Source organism: Cynara cardunculus, assembly GCF_001531365.2.
Source record: "Cynara cardunculus var. scolymus isolate 2C chromosome LG 10, CcrdV1, whole genome shotgun sequence".
Lineage (NCBI taxonomy): Eukaryota > Viridiplantae > Streptophyta > Magnoliopsida > Asterales > Asteraceae > Cynara > Cynara cardunculus.
In genome coordinates, this window is record NC_037537.1 from 26,373,377 (window position 1) to 26,401,245 (window position 27,869).

General features: G+C 35.5%; 3 protein-coding genes across 9 annotated transcripts; 2 read left to right on the top strand and 1 right to left on the bottom strand.

The window, feature by feature from the left end:
• Nucleotides 1-1,964: 1,964 nt before the first annotated feature.
• On the top strand, nt 1,965-12,138 carry LOC112519347 (ethylene-insensitive protein 2-like). 4 transcript variants are annotated; one of them, XM_025127407.1, is made up of 9 exons: nt 1,965-2,108; nt 3,646-3,679; nt 3,810-4,240; nt 5,319-5,405; nt 5,485-5,595; nt 5,681-5,893; nt 7,798-7,980; nt 8,072-10,570; nt 11,402-12,138. In XM_025127407.1, the coding sequence occupies exons 3-9, from the start codon at nt 3,992-3,994 to the stop codon at nt 11,741-11,743; spliced, it is 3,684 nt and encodes a 1,227-aa protein (XP_024983175.1). In that variant the 5' UTR covers nt 1,965-2,108; nt 3,646-3,679; nt 3,810-3,991; the 3' UTR covers nt 11,744-12,138. The 4 variants fall into 4 exon arrangements, with proteins under 4 accessions (XP_024983175.1, XP_024983176.1, XP_024983174.1 ...); XM_025127408.1 differs by lacking the exon at nt 1,965-2,108 and having other exon boundaries at nt 3,249-3,679; nt 4,171-4,240; XM_025127406.1 differs by lacking the exon at nt 1,965-2,108 and having other exon boundaries at nt 3,249-4,240.
• A 1,243-nt stretch (nt 12,139-13,381) lies between these two features.
• Nucleotides 13,382-20,056, top strand: LOC112519639 (3-isopropylmalate dehydrogenase, chloroplastic-like). The gene is made up of 7 exons (XM_025127854.1): nt 13,382-13,666; nt 15,928-16,248; nt 16,325-16,486; nt 16,587-16,661; nt 16,871-16,980; nt 17,084-17,156; nt 19,632-20,056. The coding sequence occupies exons 1-7, from the start codon at nt 13,469-13,471 to the stop codon at nt 19,821-19,823; spliced, it is 1,131 nt and encodes a 376-aa protein (XP_024983622.1). The 5' UTR covers nt 13,382-13,468; the 3' UTR covers nt 19,824-20,056.
• Nucleotides 20,057-21,797: 1,741 nt separating this feature from the next.
• On the bottom strand, nt 21,798-25,342 carry LOC112519525 (protein NUCLEAR FUSION DEFECTIVE 6, chloroplastic/mitochondrial-like). 4 transcript variants are annotated; one of them, XM_025127711.1, is made up of 4 exons: nt 25,159-25,342; nt 24,757-24,878; nt 23,552-23,608; nt 22,835-23,055 (listed from the first exon to the last, which is right to left on the bottom strand). In XM_025127711.1, exons 1-3 carry the CDS (start codon nt 25,302-25,304, stop codon nt 23,601-23,603), a joined length of 276 nt encoding a protein of 91 aa, XP_024983479.1. In that variant the 5' UTR covers nt 25,305-25,342; the 3' UTR covers nt 22,835-23,055; nt 23,552-23,600. The 4 variants fall into 4 exon arrangements, with proteins under 4 accessions (XP_024983477.1, XP_024983478.1, XP_024983479.1 ...); XM_025127709.1 differs by lacking the exons at nt 22,835-23,055; nt 23,552-23,608 and adding an exon at nt 21,798-22,004; XM_025127710.1 differs by lacking the exons at nt 22,835-23,055; nt 23,552-23,608 and adding an exon at nt 22,090-22,301.
• Nucleotides 25,343-27,869: the final 2,527 nt, after the last annotated feature.

A 27,869-nucleotide genomic window follows, 5' to 3' on the forward strand; every position in this document is an offset into this window, starting at 1 on the left:
TTAATTTTGTTTTATTCTTAATTAAAAATCATACTGTCGTGAGATGAAACTCCAAATTTCAATTATCTCCATTACTCTTAATCATCATGAAACCCTAAGAAAACTCTTTAGTCCATTATTCAATTATCACCTCGAAAGTTCAATCCAACATATTTTGAACAATATATTTGTTGTGGTTGTATTTTATTCAAACTTTGAATAATTTGTTTTTATTTGTGGTTGTGTTATGTTTTATTCAAAAAATAAATAATAGTCTAGTCATTTTTTTTAATTAAAATTAAATGGGTCAACTCATATTCAACCTATTTATTTAACAAGTTGAGTTAAAAAAATCGTAAACAGGTTAACCCATAGTCAACCCATTTAGATAACAAGTCGGGTTAGGTTGAAAAATCTCAACCCATTTAATTAAATGGGTTGGATTGGGTTAAAATTTTAAACATGTTTAATAAATGAGTTGAACCCGAACCTAACCCAACCTAACTCATTGTCACCCCTAATTTTTCACATGTATTTTTACTATACAAATCCAGTGTTGCTTTATGGTAGGTCTCATAAAAAAAACTGGTTAACCTACCAATTAGGAATGCTCAAAATACTGACTAACCCGACCCGGTCAATCCAAAAAAACTTACAACACTTCAACCCAATGTCACTCAACGCATAGTTGATACAGAATTAGACCAAACCACATCAATTGGGTTGGAATTGAGTTGAGATAATTTGAACCGACTCAACCCTGAAACCGGTGTCTTTTATGTATTATGGATTTAACATGGTTGTCAAGTACTTGATTAATATATGTACATTAGACGTTAGACCAACCTGCAATTTACTATATTCAAAATTATATTACAATTTCAATCGTAATTTTACTTTCTTATTTGCATGAAATTTCAACCTCTTTTTGAGTTTATTAGTTTTTTTTGTATGTTCTCATTTTGATTTTATTTCATTTAAACAAAACGTTTAGCTAAATTATAAAATGATGTACCAACGATTCAACCCGACCAACCGAACCTGGACGATTTGGACTGGGTTGGGTTGGGTTGGTTAAGTTAAAAAATTTTAAACGCAGACATTAAATTAAGTTGTTCAAATATCTTCAACCGGATCAACATAATCCATATAAGACCCAACTACCAATTAGGGGTGCTCATGAGTTGAGTTGATCGGGTTGAACACATTTTGCAGTTTGGAAAATTTTTAACCCAACCTAACCTAAAGTGCAACCCAACCCAGCCCGTACGGATTTGTCGGGTTGATACTTTAGTATATTAAAATATTATTCTAACCATGGATATGTTAATTCTCTACTCATAATTTCTTTTTCATCATCAACCATTTGATACAACTTATCCATATTTATTACGTATATCACATTCAGTTAATTTTCTCAATTTACATATATATGTTCACATTTAATTAACATATATATGAATGAGTTATATAGAGACATTAATAGATTGAAAATATGTGTATATGAAAAGCATAGATGCTAGTGTAATTGTCTAAAATATATATTAATATAAATTCAACAATCATATCAAATTCAACAAATAAAAGGATATCGGGTTCATCTTCAATATCAATCCAATACTTATGGTTTGACAATTTTACAACTCGATTAGATATCAAATTGTTTCGAGTTAAATTATTTCATATTAAGTTAAGTTGAATTGATCTGGTTTTTGAACCAATGAAACGTAATCTCATCTAACGTTAAAAAGGGTCGATTCTTTTTTAACTCCCAAAGTGAAAAAACATCGATCTTTTACCATTTATACTAACTGGGTTTCACTCGGCTTTCTCTGACTCCAAGATAGCTTCTCACAGCCACTGCTACAATAATTAGGCCATTTATTATTGTATGTATTCATTCATACACACATATATATACAAATATTGTATGTATTCTCTCTCTTCCATAGCCACAGCTATTTGCCCTCTCTCTCTCTCTCTCTCCATCTTGAAAAGATCGTTTCCTCTCACTCTTACGATCTTTATTTTAGACCCCATCTGATCTGACTCTGAACAGATGACTTATTATTGATCTTCTTCAGCTTTCAATCAGAACCCAGAAAACAGAGCATCCGGAAGCAACGAAGGTAACGGCTTGTTGACAGCAACCAAACCCTAAAATATAGATTGATTAATGTTCACAATACTTTGAGTTTGACTTTTTTTTTCAAGATATCTAACATGGGTTTTGCTTGTGCTGTACGTTGTTATCTGGTTTGTGAAATAGATACAGATATGGAAATCTTATCAGATCCCAGTATTTAAATCTTAATGCTATGGCTTTTTAGGGTTTTGACTATCTTTCTTCAATTTGGGGTTTTGGGGTTTATGGTGATGATGAAGATCTGAGTTGCTTTTGATTCTTCTTGGTTTTATGGATTTTGCTCTTTGCTTCATGAGTAAGTGGTTCCTCAAATATATATATATATATATATATATATATATATATACATATATGGTCAGGCTCAAACTGCAAAAAGAAAATGAAAAACACATATGCATACACGTAACTTGTAAGCAATTTGTCCGGTATGAACATGTGCATACATTCCAGATAAATGGTTACGAGGTGTTTTTTAGTTTTTCATTTCTTTTGGGTTTTCCTGAACCTCCCTGTACATATATATTTGATTGATTTTGGAACTTGTATTCATGTTATTCAAATGGATATGCTACTGATGCCTGGGAATCAAATTGGGGTTTATAGAGCTTATTTGATAAGGTTAACTCTTCAAGCATGTTCTGATGAATTGGTTTAGTTTCTGATATTAAGTTCCTTCCCTGTGTTTTGGAATCTAAAAGACAAATTTGTATAAATAATCGAACCAAACGAAACGAACACAGTAAATTCCACATGTAGGGTCTGTGGAGGGTAAGATGCAGCCGGACCTTATCTCAGAGCATTAGAGAGATTGTTTCCGTGAAGACTGTTTTGAGTTTTCTTGGACAATATATATCTCACACTAAGGGGCTGTTTGGTTGGTTTTCTTTGAGTTCGGTTTGGATAAAGCTGTATGTGTGGATTAATCTGTCTGTATGGATTGCGAAGGTTTTTGTTTGGAAGAGTTTTTTCATAGATGAAAGGAGCGTGTTTGAAAAATAACTTGGCTTTCTGCACAAAGCTCCCTTAGAAGCTTACTGAATAAGCCACTTTCTATATCATTAAGCCACTACCAAATAGTCATGTATAGCTGACCGAATAAGTTGTGAGTCCCATTAAGCTCATTAAGCTGCTAACAAATATGCCCCAAGTCCTGTATGGATAAAGCTGACTGTGTGAATTAATCTGTTTGTATAGATTGGGAGGGTTTTTGTTTGAAAGGATTTCTTTATAGATGGTAGGGGTGTGTTTTTAATTGGGAGGGGCAGGTTTGAAAAAAACTTGGCCTTTTGCATTAAGATCCCTGTAGAAGCTTACTGAATAAGCCACTACCAATCATGTATAGCTGACCGAATAAACTGTGAGTCCTGTTAAGCTCATTAAGCTTTTAACAAATAGGCCCTAAAGAAACACCATGATGCTTTGGTTATATACGGTTTTGTGATTTAGTCTGAAAAGAATTATTTGTAAACAAATGGCTTCAATATGTATATGATGATTTTGTTTTTGTTTTTGTGAATCAGGATTTAGTTTCATTCTCGTAACTTGGCATCAACGGTATGCTCATGTCAAACTTGGATCGTTATAGTTCAAGATTGACATGAAGGTGGTTATGATTGTGACCACAACTAGTGTCAAAATCTTGCTATGCCAACAGTTGTCATGTGATTGAAACCACTTTGACCAGATCTCCGCCATCAGCCGCCTCGGTTTCGTTCTTGATTGCAATTGGCCAAGTTTTTGTCTACATTCCACGCCAGAGATCACTAACATCATAGATACGCTTTGAAGATTAACGTATCCGTTGATTGGGCAGTCACATGACTGCAATTTTGGTTCGCTATTAGTATTATAACAGTTATTTCTGAAATGGAGACGGATGCTATGATCACGAAACCCCAACCACGAATGACACGTAGGCTGCTTCCAGCCGTTTTACCTGTGCTTTTTGTAGCAATCACATATGTTGATCCCGGAAAATGGGTTGCAGCCATTGAGGGAGGAGCCCGTTTTGGCTATGATCTTATCCTACTTATGTTTGTTTTTAGTTTGGCTGCTGTTCTCTGTCATTACCTCTCGGCTTGTATTGCCGTGGTCACTGGAAGAGATCTTGCCCAGGTATTTTCTGTCGTATTACTGTTATGAAGTTCACCTAGTTTTTTTGCTGCTTCTAATTGACGTGTTTGGTTTTCTGAAAATTTGATTAGTTTCTAGAATAATGACGCGTTTCTTTGCTGTATTCAGGAAAACGTTGTTTGAGCTCTTTAACATTTTGATCACTACACATTCATGGGTATAAATGGATGTGGTTACAAGTGATATGAATTTGAAATCAGATAAAACTCCCATATGTATTCATCATTCATCTGTGAATATATAATGAATGTTCATCATCAATTCAACTAGATAGGTAAATCATGTGTCCCAGGGTCAAGTGCGTGGTTTTCGTAGTTGAACACTAAACCTTCCACTCATTCTGCAAGGATGCCCAACTGCTTACCTGCTAGTAGGGGTGTTCATCAGTTGAAATCCAATGGATTTAGGTAGACCCGATTTGATCCAATCATCCATTGGATGTTGGATTTTGTCATCCCATCCAATCCAATTAACATTGGACATTCGATCCAATCGAATGGATGATTGGATCAGATCGGTTCCATCCATTAGATATTACTATTGGTTATCTATTGGATCGAATTAGGTTCATCCAATATTTTGATCCAATTTTCAACCAATTATTCATACATTTTTGTAACTTATTGAAAAACAATGCATATAAATATCAACTAGAAAACAATGCCATAATATTGTTAATAATTATATGTAGTTACTAATAGAGTGGTAGTTGGATAATAATTGGATAGTCATTGGATTTGATCAGTTCGGTTTTATTGGATGCTGAACTGCCATCCAAGAACCGACTAATCCAGTTTGGATGTTGAAATTTTGGATCCGATTCTATCCAATTACAATTGGATATCCGATTATGGTCGGTCGGTTTAAATTGAATAAGATGATTTTCTATACACCCCAACCTGCTAGACTAAAACTGTGGGGACACACATGCATTTGGTATCTAGGCAGATATGTGCTAATCTATCTTGCTTGACAAAACCTCTAGTTGTGCTATCTTTTGTGTGTAATAGTTTTATGGTTGGTTGATCAAATCACTTTTAATTTCTTTATGATGATGTAGATTTGCAGTGCGGAATATGACATGATCACATGCATATTCTTGGGGGTTCAAGTCGAACTATCTATGATTGCTTTGGATCTCTCTATGGTAGCTTCTATCCCTTTTTGATTATACTCGTTTCTTTTATAATTCTACATACTAATGTACACACTACCTGTTTCAAAAGATTTTGGGCATTGCACATGCGCTTAATCTTACATTTGGCATCGGTCTCTTTACTTGTGTCCTTTTGACTTCTCTCGACGCCTTCCTATTTCCGTTCTTCTCCAATTTGTTGGTAAGCTCGATCTTCTATCTTCTCGATTGCTTATATATGTTTTCGTTGACCAATGTTGGTTGACACAATGAGGTCTATTTTTTAGGAGACCGGCAAAGCAAAGTTCCTATGCATGTGGTTGGCAACCGTTGCCTTACTTTCTTACCTCTTTGGAGTGGTCATGAGCCAAAGGGATACATCGCTCTCCGTGGGCGGGATGCTTACGAAATTTAGTGGGGAAAGTGCATTCACGTTGATGAGTCTCCTCGGTGCAAGCATCATGCCTCATAACTTTTATCTCCATTCATCCATGGTGCAGGTATATCTTTTATCTTTTCTTTTGAAGTATATATTTATATACGGAAAATATTCACAACATTTTTCACCTTTGGTGAGGCTTGAACCCGTGACCTCCAGTGCAGTGAGGTTGGGAGATCTACCGGTAATCCGGATACCACCGGGATAATAACCTTTTGGTTATATCTTTATCTTTCTAGCACAAATTATTAAAGGATACAGGTGTGTGATATATGGATATCGGGACTCGGAGAATCTATAAGTTTAAGGACATAGAGATGCATATATATATATATATATATAGTATATAGGGACCTAATCAAATGAGAACTAATTAGTTTGTGGTAACTGTGAGAACCAATATTAACCACAAATCAATAGATAAATTAGGAAATTTATAATTTTGGCAATTTTGAATTAAAATATTAATGCAAGGATATTTTTGGTATTTTAAAACTTTCCTCCCTCCTCTCTTCTCTCTCCGGCCACCGTCCTCCGGTGATACTACAATGGTATCACAATGCATCATATTTGTGCTTGGGTATCACATTGATGTCGTTTGTGTGGTCGATCGAAGATGTAACACAGTGGTATCACTATGCATCTTATATATGATTAGGTATCACAATGTATCTTTTGTTTAACAGAGTCAATATTTTTAGGTATCACAGTGGTATCATAGTGGTATCACCGGAGGACGGTGGCCGGAGAGAGAAGAGAGGAGAGAGGAGAGTTTTAAAATACCAAAAATATCCTTGCATTAAGATTTTAATTTAAAATTACCAAATTTATAAATTTCCTAATTTATCTATTGATTTGTGGTTAATATTGGTTCTCACAGTTACCACAAACAACTCAATTCTCCCTTGAATAGGCCCCTAKATATATATATATATATATATATATATATAKAGAGAGAGAGAGAGAGAGAGAGAGAGAGTGAGGTTTAGTGGAAAACCCTCCAAAACATGAAAAACTAAAGAACACTCTGATAACCATTCAAATGTAGAGTATGGACATGTGCATATAAGTAATTGAAGATGTTTTTTGGTATCTATACACATGTACATATAAATATAGATAAACCGACATTAAACTAGGAGTCTAATTTGGTAATGGGCAGTTCATTTTTCTAGTTAATTTTAGGATCGCAACTCAATTGTTCATTGAATGAATTTATAATAAGTCTTCCTCAGATGAATAAAGAGATGTACATACCAGACACACAAAGTACTTACAATGTACTTGTATGCACATGGGAATACCATTCAGATGAATGGTTAACAGGTTGTTCCTCATTTTTTCATCTTTTTGCACTTTTCTTCTGAACCTGACCCTATATATAATACATGTACGTAAAACATTTACTATATGATCTTAAAATCTATTAAATTTCAAATTCATTACATATTATTGCATATGCACAACTTCTTAAAGCCTCACGTTTGAATTCCATAAAACTAGCTGATAAACACGTTGAAATACATAGTAAACGTTGAGTCCTACTAATATAGAAGTAGAGTTGGGTTACGTTGAGAAGGAGATTGAGGTGAGAAGCATAAGAAGATATCTCCACCCTTTGATGATTGAGATGCATCGGATCAATCCCCGTATCAAGCACGATTCATGGGTTTGAGATTAAAGGTGATCAAGAGTCCAGATCCCTTTTTACGCTTCTCATCTTAACTCTCTTTCTCACACATTCCTTCTCCTATAGAAGAATACCTCATAAGTTTTGGATTTTATTTTTTAATAAGGAATTACATTAATTTTTCATTCTCGGTTTACAATAAAATTTTACATCCCAAGCCTTTTCAATTGTCTTACGAAGGGGTAATTTAGGTATTTGATTATTAGTCAAAGACTCGTTAAAACCATATGCGAAGTTAAACTTCATTGAGCTTGTGCTTGATTATATTGTTGCAGAATCAGGGATCAACGCAAGTTACAAAGGGAGATCTGTGTCACGACCATCTTTACGCCATTGCCTGCGTGTTCAGCGGCATTTTTCTCGTTAATTACGTTCTCATGAACTCGGCAGCAAACGTTTTCTACAGCACCGGTCTCGATTTGCTTACTTTCCAAGATGCATTGTCTCTAATGGACCAGGTTATGGTGCTATAAACAAGTTTATCTTGTCAAATTCTTGTATGTCAATCATGAACGGTTTTTGAATAATCCGAGTTTTTGATCGATGCAGGTATTCAGGAGCTTTTTGGCTCCTTTCGCTTTAATTCTTGTTCTGTTGCTTTCGAATCATACTACAGCATTGACTTGGAAATTCAGCGGACAAGCCGTCCTCCGTAATTTTTTCAAAATCGACATTCCCGGTTGGTGTCATCACTCGACGATAAGATTAATTGCCGTGATTCCCGCCTTATTGTGTGCGTGGCATTGGGGAGCCGAAGGTACTTATCAGCTGCTGCTGTTTACTCAGATTGTGGTGGCTCTTTTGCTTCCATCATCCGTGATCCCACTTTTTCGTGTTGCTTCATCGAGATCGGTAATGGGTGTGAATAAAATCTCTCAGTTTCTAGAGTATTTGGTCTTGATCACGTATATCGGGATGCTCGGCCTCGCGATTGTGTTCGTGGTGGAGATGGTGTTTGGAAACAGCGATTGGGCAAATAATATGAGGTGGACGATGGGGAGCGGGATGTCGGTCCCATATATCGTAGTTCTTGTGGCTGCGTTTTTTTCCATCTCGCTTATGCTTTGGCTTGTTGTGACGCCTTTGAAATCATCAAGTTTGAGATCCGATGCTCAGAAGTGGGACGTTCAAGAGATTGTGCCCGAACCGGAATCATCGTTTGTTAAAGAGCCGAGAGAAAAGCTAGAATCCTCGGCCCATGAGAAGCCGTTGGAGTGTGATTCTGATTGTGATTTTAGTTTGCCGGAGGAACTCCTAGACTACGATAATGGCTCGAATCTGACTACGATCGAAGAAAACTCTTTTGATCCCGTGATTTCATCGCAGCCGGATGAACCTGCGACGATAGTGGAAAGTGTCTCGAGCCCAGTTGATACTTGTCTGGTTTCTGATGAGAGCGTTTTGAAGAAGGAAGACGACGATTTAGTTGAAAAGACGTTGAGAATTGATGGGAATATGCGGATTGTGAAAGACCATGAGCGAGAAATTTGGGAACCTGAAGAACCACCAAAAATGGTGTCGGGTACGAACCAATCTCCGACCTCTAACGGGCCAGGGTCGTTCAGGAGTCTTGGCGGAAAAATCGACGACATCGGGAGCGGGCCCGGAAGTCTTTCCAAGCTAGCGGGGTTAGGCCGTGCTGCAAGACGCCAATTAGCCACAACGCTAGACGATTTCTGGAAACTTCTATTCGATTTGCACGGGGAAGCAACGCAAGGCGCCAAGACGAACAAACTGGACAAGTTGCTCGGGATAGATTCGAAACCGAACACAAAGGCTAGCCCTGCTGCTTTGAAAACTGCTAACCTTGTTGACAATGAGTTTAACGGCTACAACCCGCCTATGACTAGCGGATTATCCGATTCGGTTTACGGGGTGCCACGGGGGTCTTCTTCTTTGTTGTCGAGCTATCAGCAATTACTAGATGCATATGCACAGAACCCGGCCCTCGGTGCGATGGATCCCGAGAAACGCTACCATAGTCTCCGACTTCCACAAGCTTCGGGTGCGCCCATTGATCAGCCGGCTACGGTTCACGGGTATCAGATAAAGTCGTACATAAATCAAACTAAACAAAGAAGTTCCGACTACTTTCACAACCAAGTGGAGCCGGTATCTCCTAAATTAGCGTCGCTCGTTTCTGTGAACTACAAAGCTCCTGTTTCTATGACGAAAACTCAACAAAACGGGCTAAGACCCGCAAAGCCACCGGGTTTTCCAGATCCCGTTGTATCTAGGAACAGCTCGATGCAACCCGACAGAAATAATCACAATCTTCATCCCCCGGGCCCGGTTGAGAACGTGCACGAGAAGAAGTATTACAGCATGCCGGATATCTCGGGACTCCTTCCTCATCGGGATTCGAAGATGTTACCTGAAAGGGATGGTGCCACGAGATACGGAACTCTTGGGCAATCGGTGTATTCCAGCCCTTTGTACAGATCGGGGACTATTTCCGGTTATGGTGGATTGTCGTATTCGAATTTATCGAGGGATGCTGCTGCTTACCAGCCGGTTTCCAGTTATGGTTCAGGGTTAGTTTTCGGGTCAGGTTCGGACACTTGGTCCATGTGGTCCAAACAACCGTCTGAGCAATTTGGTGTGGCTGAAAAGGTGAACCCTCGTCCGGGTTTGAACGCTCAAGAAGCGGTCATATCTGCAGTAGATGCTGAAGCTAATCTTCTCAAGTCTTTTAGACTTAGTATTGTGAAACTCTTGAAGCTCGAAGGTTCCGAATGGCTGTTTAAGCAGAACGGTGGTCTAGATGAGGATCTTGTTGACCGGGTGGCAGCACGCGAGCAGTTCCTTTACGAAATCGAGAGCAATGAGTCGAACCGGGTGGCTCGTGGCGGAATGAAAGTTGATGAAGCTGAGTACAACAAGTATCTCGTGACCTCAGTTCCGAATTGTGGCGAGGGTTGTGTTTGGAGAGTCGAGTTGATAAAAAGCTTCGGCGTTTGGTGTATACACCGGATTCTCGAGCTTTCGCTCATGGAAAGCAGGCCGGAGCTTTGGGGGAAGTACACGTACGTTCTCAATCGTCTTCAGGTAAAACATTCTTTATTTTTCGTTCGGGAGAACTCGTATTTCTTAGTCTTTTAAGCAATAAAATCGGCTTTATAGGACGTCAAATATGTCTAAATGTCCTAATAAACTGCTATATAGGATTAAACAATTGTGCCTTTTATGTAAAAGTGTTACACTAAGTTGTTACGTTTTAGGCTACTAACAAATATTTAGGACACCTTTGAAATAAAATGTCTTGTTACCTTTTCTATATGACCCTTTTATTAGAGTAAATTCGTCCGTGTGGTTTGCTAATAATTTCTTTTTTTGTCTCTGTAGTTTAGAAATTGCCATTTTCGTCCTTATGGCTTGCAATTTATTGCTATAAAGTACAAGAGACCCATTAGAGAATTGTAAACCACATTGACCAAAATAACAATAAATTTTAAATTATAAAATGAAAATAGTAACGAATTACAAACCAAGAGGATGAAAACCACAATTTATAAACCAGAGGGACAAAAATTGCAATTTTTAATAAATCACAGGGACTAAAAACATAATTTATTAGAGTACACTTGTTTTTGTGAAAAGCTTTTTGAAATAATATATAAAAAGAGTAGTAGGACACTTTATTTTAAAAATGTACTAAAAAGGTTTAAGAATCCCTAAAAGCGATATATACACTTATTGTAACATTTTCACAAATGACGTACGATTGTTTGGTTTGATCTTGTAAACTTAAGTTCTATAAATCAGTATATTAGGACATTTAAACATATTTGGTGTCCTATAAAACTGGTTTTTGATTTTCGGATAGTTGAATATAGTACTCGTGCTAGTAACTCTGAATTGTCGTTTTCGCTTGTTCAGGGAATAATTGAGCCAGCATTCTCGAAACCTCGTATGCCAACGAGCCCGTGTTTCTGCCTTCAACTTCCGGATTCCTACCAACAGAGATCATCTCCGCCGAAATCACTAACTAGTTTGCCGCCTCCGGCGAAACAGAGCAGAGGGAAATGCACCACCGCTGCCAGTCTCTTGGACATCGTCAAGGACGTGGAGACGGCAATCTCGTGTAGAAAAGGTCGGCCAGGTACTGCTGCTGGTGACGTGGCGTTCCCGAAAGGAAAAGAGAACTTGGCGTCTGTCCTGAAACGGTACAAGCGGCGGTTGGTGGCGGTCGGTGGAGAGGGACATGGTCGGAGCCCGTAAGTCCCCGGCTGCGAGTTTGATCTGTGTGTTAAAGTGGAATCTTTGATCGAGTTGTTTGATATTGATGAACGACTTGATCTTCCACTCTTTGTTAGCTTCCAGGTTTTAGATTATGTTGCAGAATGAAGGGGGGATGATGATGATGATGATGATGGATAATGGATGATGGTGATGGATGATGGATGATGATGGAAGTAGAATAATATGGAACGTTTTTTTGGTAGATCTAAATCAATGTCGTTATGTGGTGTAAATATTTTTATGCTAGCGACACAATGATCTACGATACTATCAACCTCAGACGATTGTTTTTTTTTTTTTTGGAACTTGTTACGTATTTATATATTTTCACGTATTTTTTTAAATAATAAATATGTTATCTGGTTTTTTTTAAAGTATATAATATTTATATATTGCAAATACAACAAATAAACTGACAACCCCATCCTCACATTTGGTGATATTTGAATACCTGATTTTCTAGGAAGTTAAAGACTATGATACCGCTAGATAAAGGCCTTTTCGTTATCTTATTGTACCTAATTTTATATTTTCAGTCTCTCATTCCTCTCTGGACTAAAAAAATGCTCCAAAAGAAGCAGATTGACAGTTTTATCGAATCATCTCTTTTGCAAAATTGGGTAGGGAATGTCGGTGGCTAAAGTAACCTTTCGTTTAGGTAACTTGTGATGAAGTTGGGTTCCAATGAAAAGAGAAGTTATGATGAGAAATGTAAAAAGAAATCTCCACCTTTGGAATCAATCATAATTGAATGTCAATACTAATGAAATATATCATATCAATCCTTGTTCATAGATGTATTTTATATTTTATTGTATTTTTTCTAATTTAAATATTTTTTATGTAATTTTTTCTGAAATCTTTAAAATTTCTAAAATAAAATAACATTTGATAAACTTAAATGATTTTTTATTACTAGAAGGGTATTCGCACAATACAGCGAGATATATCTTGATTTTAATATTTCATTTTATTATTTATCTTAGTCAATGTTATAGTATGAGCTTATGTGATTTTGAAAAAACGATGATTTTTTATTTTTGAATAAAATATAAATTTGAAGATATCATAAAATTTGACAAAGATATATCGATATTAATATCAAAATAATTATTTAAAATTCCTATTTTTTGTGTAATTTTTTAATTCAATTTTTTTATTATAATTTAATTTAGGTTCAATAACGAATTAATTTATATTTGGTTTAATAATATAATTTTCTTATAAAGAATATAATTAATTATTTTGTTAGAACTCGATAATTATCTTAATTATATTTTAGATTTTTTATATTTTAAAATGAGATGTTTATCCTTATTTGATTATGTTTATCTACAGTTAGTTATACTAATTTAAATATGAAACTTTAATAAGTTATACTTATACATAATTTATCTTAAATTTTAAGTAATATGCATCAATATATTATACTTTATATATAAAAAATGATTTTTAATAATTTTTGTTAAATATTTTATAATATAATATAGATTAATCATAAAACAATCATCTTTCTTTTGATTTTAAAAATCATCGACACCACACATCTACGCACTTTCTTGATATATAACAATATTTTAACAGTGGACCTTGTTGCAGCATATCAGACCCCTTTCCCCCAATTATATTCGTCGTTTTCATTCCCGACTTCTGTAATTTGATTTTGTCACTTCCAATCGATTTCCTGCCACCAAGTCGTTAACGATGGCTTCGCAAATTGCGAGACGCCTCCTTCGCCGCCGTGTAACCAATGAAATCTTCATGACGACGACACGAAGCCCTAGTATGGGGCTTTTCTCATCGTTCGATCGGAACTATTCTTCCTGCTCCTCCAATCTGATCCGCGCCACTCTCTTCCCCGGCGACGGTATTGGTCCCGAGATCGCCGAATCCGTCAAGAAGGTCCGGTATCTGTTTACATTTATATTATATGCTTAGATTATGATCTATACGTGTATTCTTGTTCGCTTCAACAATATTGTGATGTTTTGACTTTTGACTCTGTAGGTTTCCATCGTATTATGTCTTTTTCTGTGCTTGTATCATGCTTTCGATTTGAAAGTTCAATTATTTTGTGTCGTTTTCTATTCTAGATGATTTAATAACTGTTAAATTCCTTTTGTACTAATGAATGTAATTGAAGCTAATTTGCACTCCCTTTGATAGAAACCTTGCACTTTGTTGGTTAACCAAACAGTTGATTGTTGAACAAATAATGGAGCTGTCGGCCAGTATCTAACTTACTCTTAAAACTACCTACTTTTTGTTCACTTTTGTGTGTTTACACCCTCTGAGACCTATGAACCTGTTAAAGTCATGGGGGAAGCTGTAGACAAATGCTATTTAATATTAATCCTGTATGATATTATAGTGTCATATCTGAGGAGTCAAGTATAGAGTTCAGTTTGAAACTTGAGGCACCAAAGAAGTTTAAACGCTAGAAAGCTGTACATTTTGGACTTGATCCACAGGAGAGAACTTATACTTTCAAACCCGCCCACCCCCAAGCTAGTCACCGTCACTGTGACACCTTCAAGGCTTCATAATTGATAAATTTTATACTTGTTTATGAGAAATTGTCCTTCCTCTAGTTAAAACGTAAGTTTTATGAAATGCAATAAGGATGAGAGTCAACAACTTTTAGTCAAATACGATGATGTTAGAGAACGACGGATGGGTCATTATGTAAGTTATTCAATGGAGATAATGAGAGAGCATAGGGGATCTTGATGATTCTGATAGATGGTTTGTGAGTAGAATCACATTGTTGGAGGTGAATGTTATAGAGGTTTGGAGAGGCATCGGGGACTTAACCGTAGTACAGCTCTCTAGGTTATTTAGTGTTATCCTTGAGATGAAGAGGAAGCTTGCTTAGTGAGGGAAGTACAGAGGTCACATTCTACAAGAAGAATTTGTATGATGCATGAATTCTTGAGGAGGTGAGGTTATGAGCCCTGAAATTAAACTATGGCAATGGACATAGGCTAAGGGTCGAGAGTAAAGATATACAAATATCAATTTGGTCTTTGCTGCGCTAAAAGTAAGCCAAAAAATAAGAGCTCAAATTATTTCTTTTAGTTTCACTTAGAAAATCGAGTCTTGCAAAAGAGGCCACTCTATGAGGTAAGTCCCTTGGTCGAGTCTTTGTGAGTTCATCCCGAACAAAGTGAATCTGTAACTAATAAGTTTTTATACCCATTTTCTTCTAGTGATGTGATTATGCATCGTTTCTATTTCTTTTCATTTTAGTTGCATCGAACTTGTTAGTTCAGGGGAGATCAACAACAAAAGATCATTTTCTTAATTAGGAAGCTCATAAAGAGATGTAAAGAACATAAAAGAGGATTTGTCCATAGTGTTTGTTGGTTTAGAGAGTATGTTACACATGTGCTAAGAGAAGTGACATGATGGACTCTTTAGAAGAAGAAAATCCCAACGATATATGTTAATGTTATTAAAGACATATGATGGGGAAGTACCGAGTTTGGGAACATGTGGGACAGGGTGAAGTTCTTTCTTATTACTGCCGGGTTACTTTGTGGTGGACCTTTTTTTCGTTATGAGTGAGCTCATTAACATGCAAGATGACACCGTGATGTATGCTATAGGGTTAAAGATTAAGATATATGGAAGAAGGTTGAGGTAAAACATGTGGAAGAGATGTTGAGGGAACACCGCTTGAGATGCTTCAGTCATCTGGCTATAGACCTCTGAATGCACCATCTACAATAGAAGAACTAGTACGGTTGTACCATGAGCATATTGTTAAGAGAGGTAAACGTTGGTCCAGATTGGCGTGGAGGGAAATAGTGAAAAGACATGGAGTAAGTGGAACATACCAAATGAATTGACCTTAGATAACAAGGATATTCATGTCCTGGACCCTTGATTCACCCCTTTTTGTTCCTTTTCTTTTTCTTATTTCATCACATAGTTTAATTGGGCTTGTCTTCAGCCTACCCCTTGTTGTATAATACTTGAGGTTGTTGAAAAATGCTTCAGAGGCAGCCTACAATCCCTTGCAAAGGGACTGTTTATTGTTGATTTTATTTTTTGTTTCAAGTGTGTTTGAATGAAGACAATTTGAGATGATGAAGTTCTGTGTAAGCTATTCTGGAACGTAACTTTCTAGTCATGTTAGCTTTCCCTTCCACATTTTGCAGGTATTCAGTGCTGCAGATGTTCCAATTGAATGGGAAGAACATTTTGTCGGGACAGAAGTTGATCCTAGAACCCAGAGTTTTGTTACATGGGAAAGCCTGGAGTCGGTACGAAGAAATAAAGTTGGCTTAAAAGGCCCAATGGCCACACCGATTGGGAAGGGTCATCGTTCCTTGAACCTTACCTTGAGAAAAGAGTTGAATTTGTATGCAAATGTTAGACCATGCTACAGTCTACCTGGTTACAAGACACGATATGACGATGTAAATCTTGTTACGATCCGTGAAAACACTGAAGGAGAGTACAGTGGTCTTGAACATCAGGTCCGTTTGGTTCATCATAATAAAATGCGTTCAAGTACTTTACCATTTTACAAACCTGATGAGTTTTTGATACCAGGTGGTGAGGGGAGTTGTTGAAAGTCTCAAGATCATTACTCGTCAGGCAAGTCTGAGGGTGGCTGAATATGCTTTTTATTATGCCAAGACCCATGGAAGGAAGAGAGTATCTGCTGTACACAAAGCTAACATCATGCAAAAAACCGATGGTCTATTTTTGAAGGTCTTCCTCCCACCCGGCAATAGAAGAGCTTAAATATTTACATGGCTTATTCCAAGTTGCATTATACTGAATACTGATATTTTTTTTCTCCAACTTACAGTGTTGTCGTGAAGTTGCTGAGAAGTACCCTGAGATAAAGTACGAGGAAGTTGTAATTGACAATTGCTGTATGATGGTAAGAACTCTTATTGCTTTTTTTATATTATATGTCTGATTTTTATTCATTTTAAAATCTGAAAAGAGTTTTAACTAACATTACAATGGATCTGGCAGCAATATCATCTTGAACAGTCCATTAGCACACTATAGTCAAGAAGCACATTGAGATATAACTTGAAAGAAGAAGAAAAAGGACTCATGATTTTATGTTTCTTCAATATACAGCTTGTGAAGAATCCGACACTATTTGATGTTTTAGTAATGCCCAACCTTTACGGTGACATCATTAGTGATCTTTGTGCTGGTCTAATTGGAGGATTGGGCTTAACACCAAGGTATCTGCATTTACTTTGGTTCTATTTATTTTCTACTGTATATATCTCCCTTCCCTTTGGTATGTCGAGCCGATCTTCTCACATCAGTTGACATCATCACCAGCTTAAATATCGGAGAGGGTGGTATTGCTCTTGCTGAGGCTGTTCATGGTTCAGCTCCTGATATTGCTGGAAAGGTTAGCATCAAAGACATTTCATCATTGAAGCATCTTAAATGTGTATTCATATTTTCTATTTTTTCCCGTATTTGCTCTGAATAAATATCTCTGCCACCATATTTCTAAGATTATAACATGGACTTGCCAAAAAATCGAAATTCTTGATCAATGGAGGAACAATATCATCGTTTTTGTTCAATAAGATTCCATAGTGGATGATTGACTCATTCCTCATACTAGAAATAATCTCAAGTAATCCTTTGATAACACGAATTCCTATTTCTCAATGATATTCCACGATCAATACAATTGGCTCAATCCTGTGAAATCATTTCATAGAAGTTCATTGAGATCTTCTATTTATAGAGCATGCCTGCTTAGGGAACCTCTTACCTTTGAACCCTATGCTTTATTCTATCTTCCAGAAGCACAACGGCATATACAGCATACACACCCTATACTTTGAACGGGGTTATCATGCATAGTTCAACCTGCGGAGAATGTGATAAGTTACAAACAGATGATTGTTTTTCCCATCTTAAGGCTATGGCTTGTACCATATTCATAAACAGTTCTAGTTTCGTCAACGGGATTCCATCTTTTTAACTTTGGGCATTCAATAGGTTGCTGAGCACCTTCTATTTCTCTCTGAAGCAGTGGAAAGTAGTACTCCCCCGTCGCAAAATTAATTTTCGCGCTTCTATTTTTGTTTGTCTCTATTTTCAAAAGTATCTACTTTCCCATTTTACCCTTAATTATGAGTTGGAGAAAATTTTCCTCCCTATTATTTAGTTGACTAAAAAGTGTAATAATTGTACATTCCTAACACCATGTGCATTTTTTATCGTGGACATTTATTTTGGGATGGAGGAATTATTATATGGTAAACCAAAGGTCAAGTAAAACAAAAATATGTCACCATCAAAGCATGTCGTTTCCCCCCTGAAAGTGGGCATTCATTCTTTTGTCTGTTAAGGGTGCTGTTTGGTTGGTTTACCATAAAGTCCTGTATGGATTAATCTAGCTGTATGGATTAATCCGTCTATAGATTGGGAAGGTTTTTGTTTGAAAAGGCTTTTTCATAGATGGAAGGAGCGTGTTTTTCAATTGGGAGTGACAGGTTTGGAAAAAGTTGTCTTTCTGCATAAAACTCTTCCCTAGAAACTTAGGGGCTGTTTACCAAATTTTCTATTAAGTCCTGTATGGATAAATTTGTCTGTCTGGATAAATTTGTCTGTCTGGATAAATTTATGTTGTTGTTTACTATTCTATCTGAATCAACAGTCTGAATAACAGAAATGACCAATTTACCCCTTGAGTTTGAACTACGCATTGTTGCTTCTCTCCTCATCTCTCTCGACTTCCATGAACAAAAAACTCAAAAACCAAAATCAAAAACCAAGAACAAAAACCAAAACCTGCATCTCCTTCCTCAACAAAACCTGCATCTCCTCATCTCTCTCGACTTCCATGAACAAAAAACCCAAAATCAAAAACCAAGAACAAAAACCAAAACCTGCATCTCCTTCCTCAACAAAACCTGCATCTCCTCATCTCTCTCGACTTCCATGAACAAAAAACCCAAAAACCAAAATCAAAAACCAAGAACAAAAACCAAAACCTGCATCTCCTTCCTCATAAAAACCTGCATCTCCTCATCTCTCTCGACTTCGATGCATCACCAATCGAAATCCTAATCTCCAAAAGCAATGACGTGAAAACCCCAAAATCGAAATCCTAATACCCAAAATCGAAATCCTAATACCCAAAATCGAAACCCCAAATCGAAATCCTAATACCCCAATCTCCAAAAGCAATGACGTGAAAACCCCTGCGTCACCGAAATCGATTTGAAGTCTGTGCGAAAGACAAGTGGAGGTGAAACCTGTAAACCTGGAGGTGAGTGGCAATGGGAAAAAGAGGCGACAGCGTTGGATGGCAGTGGTGGGCGGAGGAGATCGATGGTTGGTGGTGAACACAGGCAAGGATCGATGGAGAAGAAGGGTAGGGCAAGTCTTTTGGCCGGCTTAATCTGGACAAGTGCCTTTTTTCATCTGGGCGAATAAGCCCATTTCTGAGCGATTAAGCTCAAAGTAAACAGCCTTGAGCGTCTGTGCGAATAAGCCAATTTATCCACTAAGCTCATTAAGCCATAAGTAAACAGGCCCTTACTGAATAAGCCACTTACTAATTCATTAAGCCACTACCAAACAATCATGTATAGTTGACCGAACAAGCTGTGAGTTCCATAAAGCTCATTAAGCCGCTAACAAACAGAGACGAGGATGTTCTTTAAAAGTGCATGCTAAGGTATACGCACACTATAGGGTGACTACTTTATTAGTTAACAACTAGTTGGCAAAACATAGCCTTTACGTTGATCTATAAAGGGACTTCCTTTGATGTCTTGTATACTTTAAGCATCTGTTGTGTTATTTGATGTGACATTATTGAAATAGACATAACATTTGGACATATGTTTGATTCATGTAGAATTTGGCAAACCCGACTGCTTTGCTACTGAGTGCGGTGTCGATGCTTCACCATTTGGATCTTACCGATAAAGCGGATATGATCCAGGATGCTGTCCTGAAGACAATCGCAGAAGGCAAGTACCGGACTGGTGACCTTGGTGGCTCTGCAACAACCACTGAGTTCACCAAGGCCATCATCGGTCATCTTTAAAATGCTGCATTTGCATATAAAATTCGATTCGTTTTCGTTTTCGTTACACACAAACACTAATTTTTCTTCATTAATGTACCATTTGGTATTGGAGTTGTGGGTTGGGAATTTGACCCACAACAAGGTTTTTTTTTAAAATTTGCTGAAAAGAGAGAGGTTATGCAGTTGGCATGGCTTCTATGGGTTGCTATTACTTGTAACTTATCAATAAACATCATGACTTTGAGTTCCCTCATTGCTTTTTTTTGTAGTTCCCATCAGAAAACTACTTCTTGATATTTATTTATTTTGCAAATAAAGACTTTCATTTATGTTATGTTATGTTATGAGTCATGTTTCATTTCTATTTTTTATTTCATTACATGTTATTTTTAAAAAATATTGGTTATTTTATATAAAATGTCGGGTAAAACACTTTTAGAAGGAGTATTTTTTAGGGGATTGGATTTGGTTAAAATGTTTGAAGTCTTTGGTGTGTGGAATTTGAAATGGAATTGGATTCTATTAGTTATAGATAATTTATAAGAACAAAGTATAGGGTCGGTTTTAGAGGAAACCGTAGAAAAATGGAAAATTGAAGAACATTTTAATGATCATTCATTTGAATAGTACTTAGATGTAAATTCAAGTAATTTGTCCGGTGATGTTTCCTGGTTTCTGTGCACGTATGCATACTGAACGAGTTATTTGTATGCACATATGTATATCATATAGATGAATGATTATTAGGATGATTCTTAATTTTTCATTTTTTTTAGTGTTTTCCCATATGACTCTCTCTCTCTCTCTCTATATATATATATATTATATATATTATAGTCTTTTATTAATTGATTATTACAAAACAAATGTTTTCAATATATTTTAGAATATTTTAAAAAACAATTTTTATGATATCTAATAAAATACCAACTACTCTCGTGAGATTTCTAACTCTAATGTTTGTAGATTTCAATTATGGGTCTTTCTTAAACCAACTACGAGATTTTGAATGGAATCCAATTCTAAATACTACCAAACAAGCCTTTGACGAAATGTTTTTAAGAAATTTGAATTTTTGTGAAAGGATTTGGAATATTTGATGATTGTTTTTAAGGATTTGGAATAAACATGAATTCCATTCCTTATATAAAAATAAATTATTACCTTTTTATTAATCGATTTGTTACAAAACAAATGTTTTAACATATTGTAAAACATTATTATAAACAAATACTATAAAATCCTGCAAAATACCAACTACCTGATAAGATTTCTTAAATCCAATATTTGATTGAAATCTCTAGATTTAAACCAAGATAGATGGAATTTATTATCGTTTTTTTTTTCGTTAGTTTCAACAAATTTGAACCTAAATGGCAAGTGACCACATTAACAACGAACTAGAAGGGTATTTTTGTAATGTAACAAGATACATCTTGATTTTAATGTTTCGTTTTTATTGTCACCGTCGATGTTATAATACGATTTTACGTGGTACTGAAAAAATGATAATGTTTTTATTTTTTGAATAATGAAGTACCATAAAATTCTCAAAAAAAATTATCAATTTAGTATCAAATTAAATATTTAAAAATTATTTTTTTAAAGTAATTTTTTTAATTCAATTTTTTTTATTATAATTTAATTTAAATTCAATAATGAAGCCATTTATTTTTGGTTTAATAGTATAACTTTTTTATAAAAATAATAATTAGTATTTTGTTAAAATTCAATGATTATCCTAAATATATTTTTGATTTTTTTATATTTAAAATAACATATCCATCTAGTATTTGATTACATTTTTATCTACAGTTAGTTAAACGAATTCAAACATAGAGTTTTAATAAGTTGTACATATTGAATTCTAAGTAATATGCATCAATAAACAATACTTAATGCATAAAAAATAATTTTTAAGAAATTTTGTCAAATAATTTATAATATAGTATAGGTAAGGCAGGTATATAACAATGCTAATGAATTACATAATAGCAAATACCATTATCATGGTAAAATTATATGCTTTCAAACTCCACAATATATCATAAAAGATTGGATCAGTAAACCGAAACCAATCGTTAATATTCCCCTTTCGTCTAGTATCGGTGACATCAAACATTCAAACCTTTCCGACACGCGAACTTCATTTCACGGACTTCCATGGGCCCGACAAGTATCATGCATCATCGTTGCAAGCTGATCACACACATACATCATATTAGTGGTGTTTCTTCCTCATCTAATCACCATTCACCACTATTCACATGTGAATAACTACATCCAGAAAACACATTCTGCATTTCATAATTTATCAGGGAATACAAACATCTTAATTAAGAACAAGGGAACAAAATCTAGTTGTTCATATAAGTCGAGAGTTCGCTTGGCTGCTCCTGCAACTCGTTCACATAATCAACATTACATAGAATCTCTACATGAATTTTTGCTTTTGCTTCAAACTGCTTAACACTCATCATGCACCATCAATGCAAGCTGATTAAACAAGGATACAAGTGATGATCAGTTCATGCCATGATGCTGTACTTAAAACCGAACCATACATGCCTAGTATGTCTCACCCGGAGGTGGGGTCTGGGAGATAAGATTTAAACAAACCTAACCTCTACACCAAAGAGTAGAACAGTTCTTTCCATGAAGACCCCTGGCTTGAGAAAAGATTGTCAGGTTCAGGGGAAAACAACAAGAAAATGAAAAACTGAGAAACACCCTGTTAACTGTTCATTTAGACAATATGCACATGTGCATACAAGTAATTTGTAAGAAAATATGTCTGGTATGCACATATGCATTTCATGACACGGGCATAAAACTAAGAAACAACTTCAATTACTTGAATGAACATGTGCATATCAGCCAAATGAATGATTACCACGGTGTTCCTCAGTTTTTCATTTTTTTCCCGTGAACCTCCCTCATGAAGTAAAATGGGTTCTATATCCTGGATACCAACCACCACAAACAATAACGAAGGGGAGTGGGAAAGAAAGCAAGTCTCACATGAAATCCGAACAATAAAAATCCATGTCACCCGTATCATAAAATTCAAAATATCAAACCATAATGGCCAGGTAGAATTGTTGGGTTCATAAGTTTTTATATTTCATTATTGATTAAGAAATATAACTCATGGACCTAAATGTTCCCTATTCAAAGAAAAGCTTCACAACATAGACAAATCCAAGGCATCCATCTTTGCTTGTTGATCTTCATCTAGTCTTGTCAACGCCTACAAATGAAGCACACACCACTTTATCAAAGGAAGACTGTAAAGAAAAGAAAAATGAAAACGAAGTCGTTTTTACAAAGACGCAAGTATTTTAATGTATCCCACATAGCCCAAAGCAACAGGCTAGCCCAGTAACCTCTAATTTAGTTTAAAAGTTAAAACCATGGTGAAAGTTATTGGTAGCCCACGACTTTGAACTTATAAGGAGTTCACATATCTACTTTCAGATCCATGTGGCAAGGGGTGGTACATTTTATGACGGTGTAGGATAGGCCATGAAAACATCTCCACCGGTAAAAGAAATGGCAAAAAAGAAGTGAATATGATGCACAGACCAAACATCTAGTTCTTGGAAAAACTTTAGGGAAGTCAAAGATGAGAAAGCAAATGCAAGAATGTTGCTTCCTAGAGTTCATTAAATCCTAGAATTTCCATTGCCTAGATATTGCTAGACCTTTCGTAGACGGAAGGTTTTGTCCCATAAATACCAACTTACCCGGAACTCACGATGGAAAGAACATCAAGGGGAGACCTATGACGCTTCGCTAGATACCTAATCAATAAGAAAAACCCAAATAATTAGGAAATGACTTTGGAGATCCTTATGGATAGGTAAAAGGGGGGTTTGGAGAGATGAACAAAAGCAAGAATCAAGTCACACTAAGAAAACATAGTCGCATTAAATTGGAAGATTTATTTAGTGAAGCTCAAACAATCAAATGGATGATTATTAGAGGGTACACGTACTCCTAAGTCCTAACATAAAGATGGTTCTAGAGTTTGATTTCCCAAGAACTAAGAAGCGACACATGAAAACTCCAATCTTGGAAAAGAAAGCTGAAAATAGCATGGAAATTCAATAAGCCATGCTCAACACCTATTCAAAACGCATATTAAGAACAATCAACATTCGATGAGTAACGTTTGGCACAAAGCAGAGATTTAGTCAATGGATTGCCTTGATGAGAAAAATAAAACCTATAAAACATAGAAAAATATGGGTATTAACACAAATGCAAGGCTTTTGAAGACCACAACGTTGCATTGATAGTTTGCAGCTTTAGATCCATGATCATTAACAAGCTAGAAGAGTCTTTTCTGATTAATTTTAATATCCAAAGAACTATAATCACCACTTAACGCAGAGATCCTAAGATTAAATTGCAAAAACCATCCTCTAATCACTATAAGCACGTAACAATTTTCCACCTCATTCACATATTAAGTTCTATATAATTGCCTACAGCCTCAACCCAGGTCTAGACCTACTACAAGCACAAAACTTGCACAAAATAATGCAATGCAATACACCATGTAAACAACACTCGTCTTAAGAAGCTTAATGAGAGTCACAGCTTATTCAGTCAGCTATATAAGACTGATTGGTAGTGGCTTAATGATATAGCAAGTGGCTTATTCAGTAAGCTTCTAAGGGGAAGCTTTATGCAGCCAAGTTTTTTCCAAACCTGCCCCTCCCAATTAAAAACATGCACATTTCATCTATGAAAAAACTCTGCCAAACAAAAACCTTGCAGATCTATATAGACAGATTAATCCATAAAGACAACTTTATCCATATAGGACTTAATGAAAAACCAAGCAAACAGCCCCTCAATGTGGAGGCATCAATCAAACCCTGAAAATTAGACATAAAAAAAATACAAATGTCAAATTCGAATTAATGAGAAATCGTATTATTACCTTCGGGCAACCAGCCATAACCATTTTGAGAAAGGGTAAGCATGGATGTCATCAAGGCCGAAGCAGTTACATTGTGGAAAGGTTGCATCGATTCCAAACAAGCACTCATTTCTACTGGACAACTGCAGCAAATCCCCAATTGCAATTCCCATTATCACACAAGTAAAGGTAAGAAATCATATGTATGTATCCATATACTCCTTCCATTCCCAAATGGCTACACTTGGATCTAGTACTTTCTATACACAAATTTGACATTGCAAAGCGAAGGAAAATTCAATTAACCTGGCAATTTTATATCGAAATTTTCAAAATCCAAATGAATTTGAACTTGAAAAGTACCACAATCATGGTTTCGAGGACGTAGGAGCATATATGATATAGAATGTGTATAACTATTACCGGAAAATGCGATGGGATAGAGAATTCCGACTAGGGATGCGAAAAGGAGAGGGAGCAGCTTTGGGTTGGGAGGCTACCCTCGCCGCCGCCTTACGGAGAGAAGTTGATCGGAAAACAGATCGAGCTGCGGCAGCTGCAGTCGCCATTTCGTTAGGGATTTGAAGTTTTGGCCCAATTCCTTTTGCCTACAAAGGGTTTTGACCAAAAAAATCTAAAACGCTACTCCACCTTTCAATTTATTTACTTTTTTCATTAAAATTGTTTATTTGTATCTTTAAATTGTTTAATTTTTTATTCTTTAATTAACATTGAAAAGTATTCGTGCAATATAACGAAATACTTTTTTTATTTTAATGTTTCGTTTTATTTTTTATTTATGTTGATATTATATAATTTTGAGAAAGATAATGTTTTTACTTTTGAATAAAATAAATTTAAAAAATTATATCGATATTAATATTAAATTAATTATTTAAAAGTTCTTGTTTTTTATATAATTTATTTATTTCATTTTTTATTATAATTTAATTTAGTTCAAATAGTGAAGTAATTTATTTTTGGTTTAACAATAATTTCTTTATAAAGATAATGATCTTTTAAAACTCTATAATTATCTTAATTATATTTTAGATTTTTTTATATTTAAAATTATATGTTTATTCTATATTTCATTATTTTTGTCTGCAGTTAGTTATACGAATTCAAAAATTGAGCTTTAATAAGTCGTACTTATACAAAATTTACTTGTAATCTTAAATTTTAAGTAATATATGTTACTACACAATACTTCATGCGTAAATAATTATTTTTAAAAGTTTTTATCAAATATTTTATAATATAGTATAGATATAAAATAAGTCAAATTAAATTATGAATTAACAATGTATTTTAATCATATTTTTTAATCTAGAAAACACTATTTATGCATATATTTTTAATAGATTCTTTAAAAAAAATTATATTTAATTTCTTTTTTTATTTACCTATAAAAATCTATAACTTAAAAGATAAAAGAGTGATGAATTAAAGGACCAAAACCGAATAACCAGTTATATCTGAGTCAAAAACGGCTCCAAAAACAAGACTAATCTTTAGAAACCCTTCATTTTGTGCTCTATTTAAACATAATACATCATCTTCTAAATAAAATTCATTTTCATTTTGTGCTCTATTTAAACATGATACAACATCCTTTAAATAGAACTGATTAACTATGAACGTTTTATAAAGTTAAAACTGATTAAACATGAAAAACATCCGAAAAAACAAAAAAATCGTTCAGTCTAACCAAAAACCTCTGCAAAAAGAACGTTGTGGATGCTTTTAAGATATACCGACAAAAGAAAGAATCCAAGACTCAGAGAGAACAAACGATAACCAAAAGCAAGAAAACTGCAAAAATTAAGATTTGCCTGTTTGTTACCAATTTACCATATACATCAGCTTGTCTTCACATTGTAAAGTAACATCTACAAAGGTGAGATATATAGACTAAATTTGTGTACACATTCTATGATTCAGCTGTTGAATATGAACAGATTGACCCTGTACCTCGCTAAGCAACTGGAGGATATCTACTGTACAGTATGTATGCCAACTATCTTGCCCCTTTTCATCCCCATCTCCCCAAAATGCTACCAATGAACACTTGCAAGATCAAGAATTGTTGTAAGTTGAACCCAAGAACGGCAAACCAGCGCAACCCATGTCATAAAAACTCTCAAATTCCAGTGGCAATTCAGGAAGCATGGGCAGTTCTTGATAAATCCCATCATTTAATGGTGTTTGGGGAGTTGAGAGAGCGTGCAATGGCTCGAGAAAAGATGGTTGAGGTTGAGGTGTGGTTGGGAGGTTGTGGAATGATGCAAACAATGAAGGGTTTGATCTTAGATGAGGGGCTGGACCACGTAGTCCTAAACTATGCCCATAGAAACGGCTAGTAGGAACACCGATTGAGCATGGGCTGACTGGTTGTCTTAATGAAGATGCCAGGATTTGAATTGTTCTAACCAAGCTGGTTTCTGCAAAATAGAAATAATGACCAAGTGATGTTGAAAGACTAATAAACGATGAAAAAGATGGCAAAAATGCTAACTGGTGATGTAAGAAAAGTTATCATCTATTTGAAATCTTGTTTCAATCTTATATCCTAATGAGTAAAGATAGGCATTTGGACAACACCGGGCTGGACCAACGGTCCAGGTTGGTCTTTATCCTGCTACATCCATACTGGTCCAGGCTTTTCTCAGATTGCATTGACCAGGCTTTGACAAAAATAGGACCAGTTATGCAACTCCGCTAATGAGTGATGATTTGAACTCGAAATAAATCAACAAATGGGCATGGTTTTCAAACTTTGGGACAAATGGTAGCCAAAAAGTTCCAGCAAAACTGAGAGAACCAAACCATGTCCAAAAGATATACAGGGTCAGGTGATCGTAAAACAATGAAAAACTGAAAAACACCCGGGTAACCTAACCGTTCATTTGGACCGTATGCACACGTGCATACAAGTAATTTGTAAACAATTTGTCTGGTATGCACATGTGCATAACATGCACAGGTGCAAATAAACAACTTCAATTACTTGTATGCATATATGCATACCATCTAGATGAATGGTTACCAATGTGTTCCTTAGTTTTTCCTTTTTTAGAGATTTCCCTCTAAACCTACCTCTCTATCTCTCTCTCTCTCTCTCTATATATATA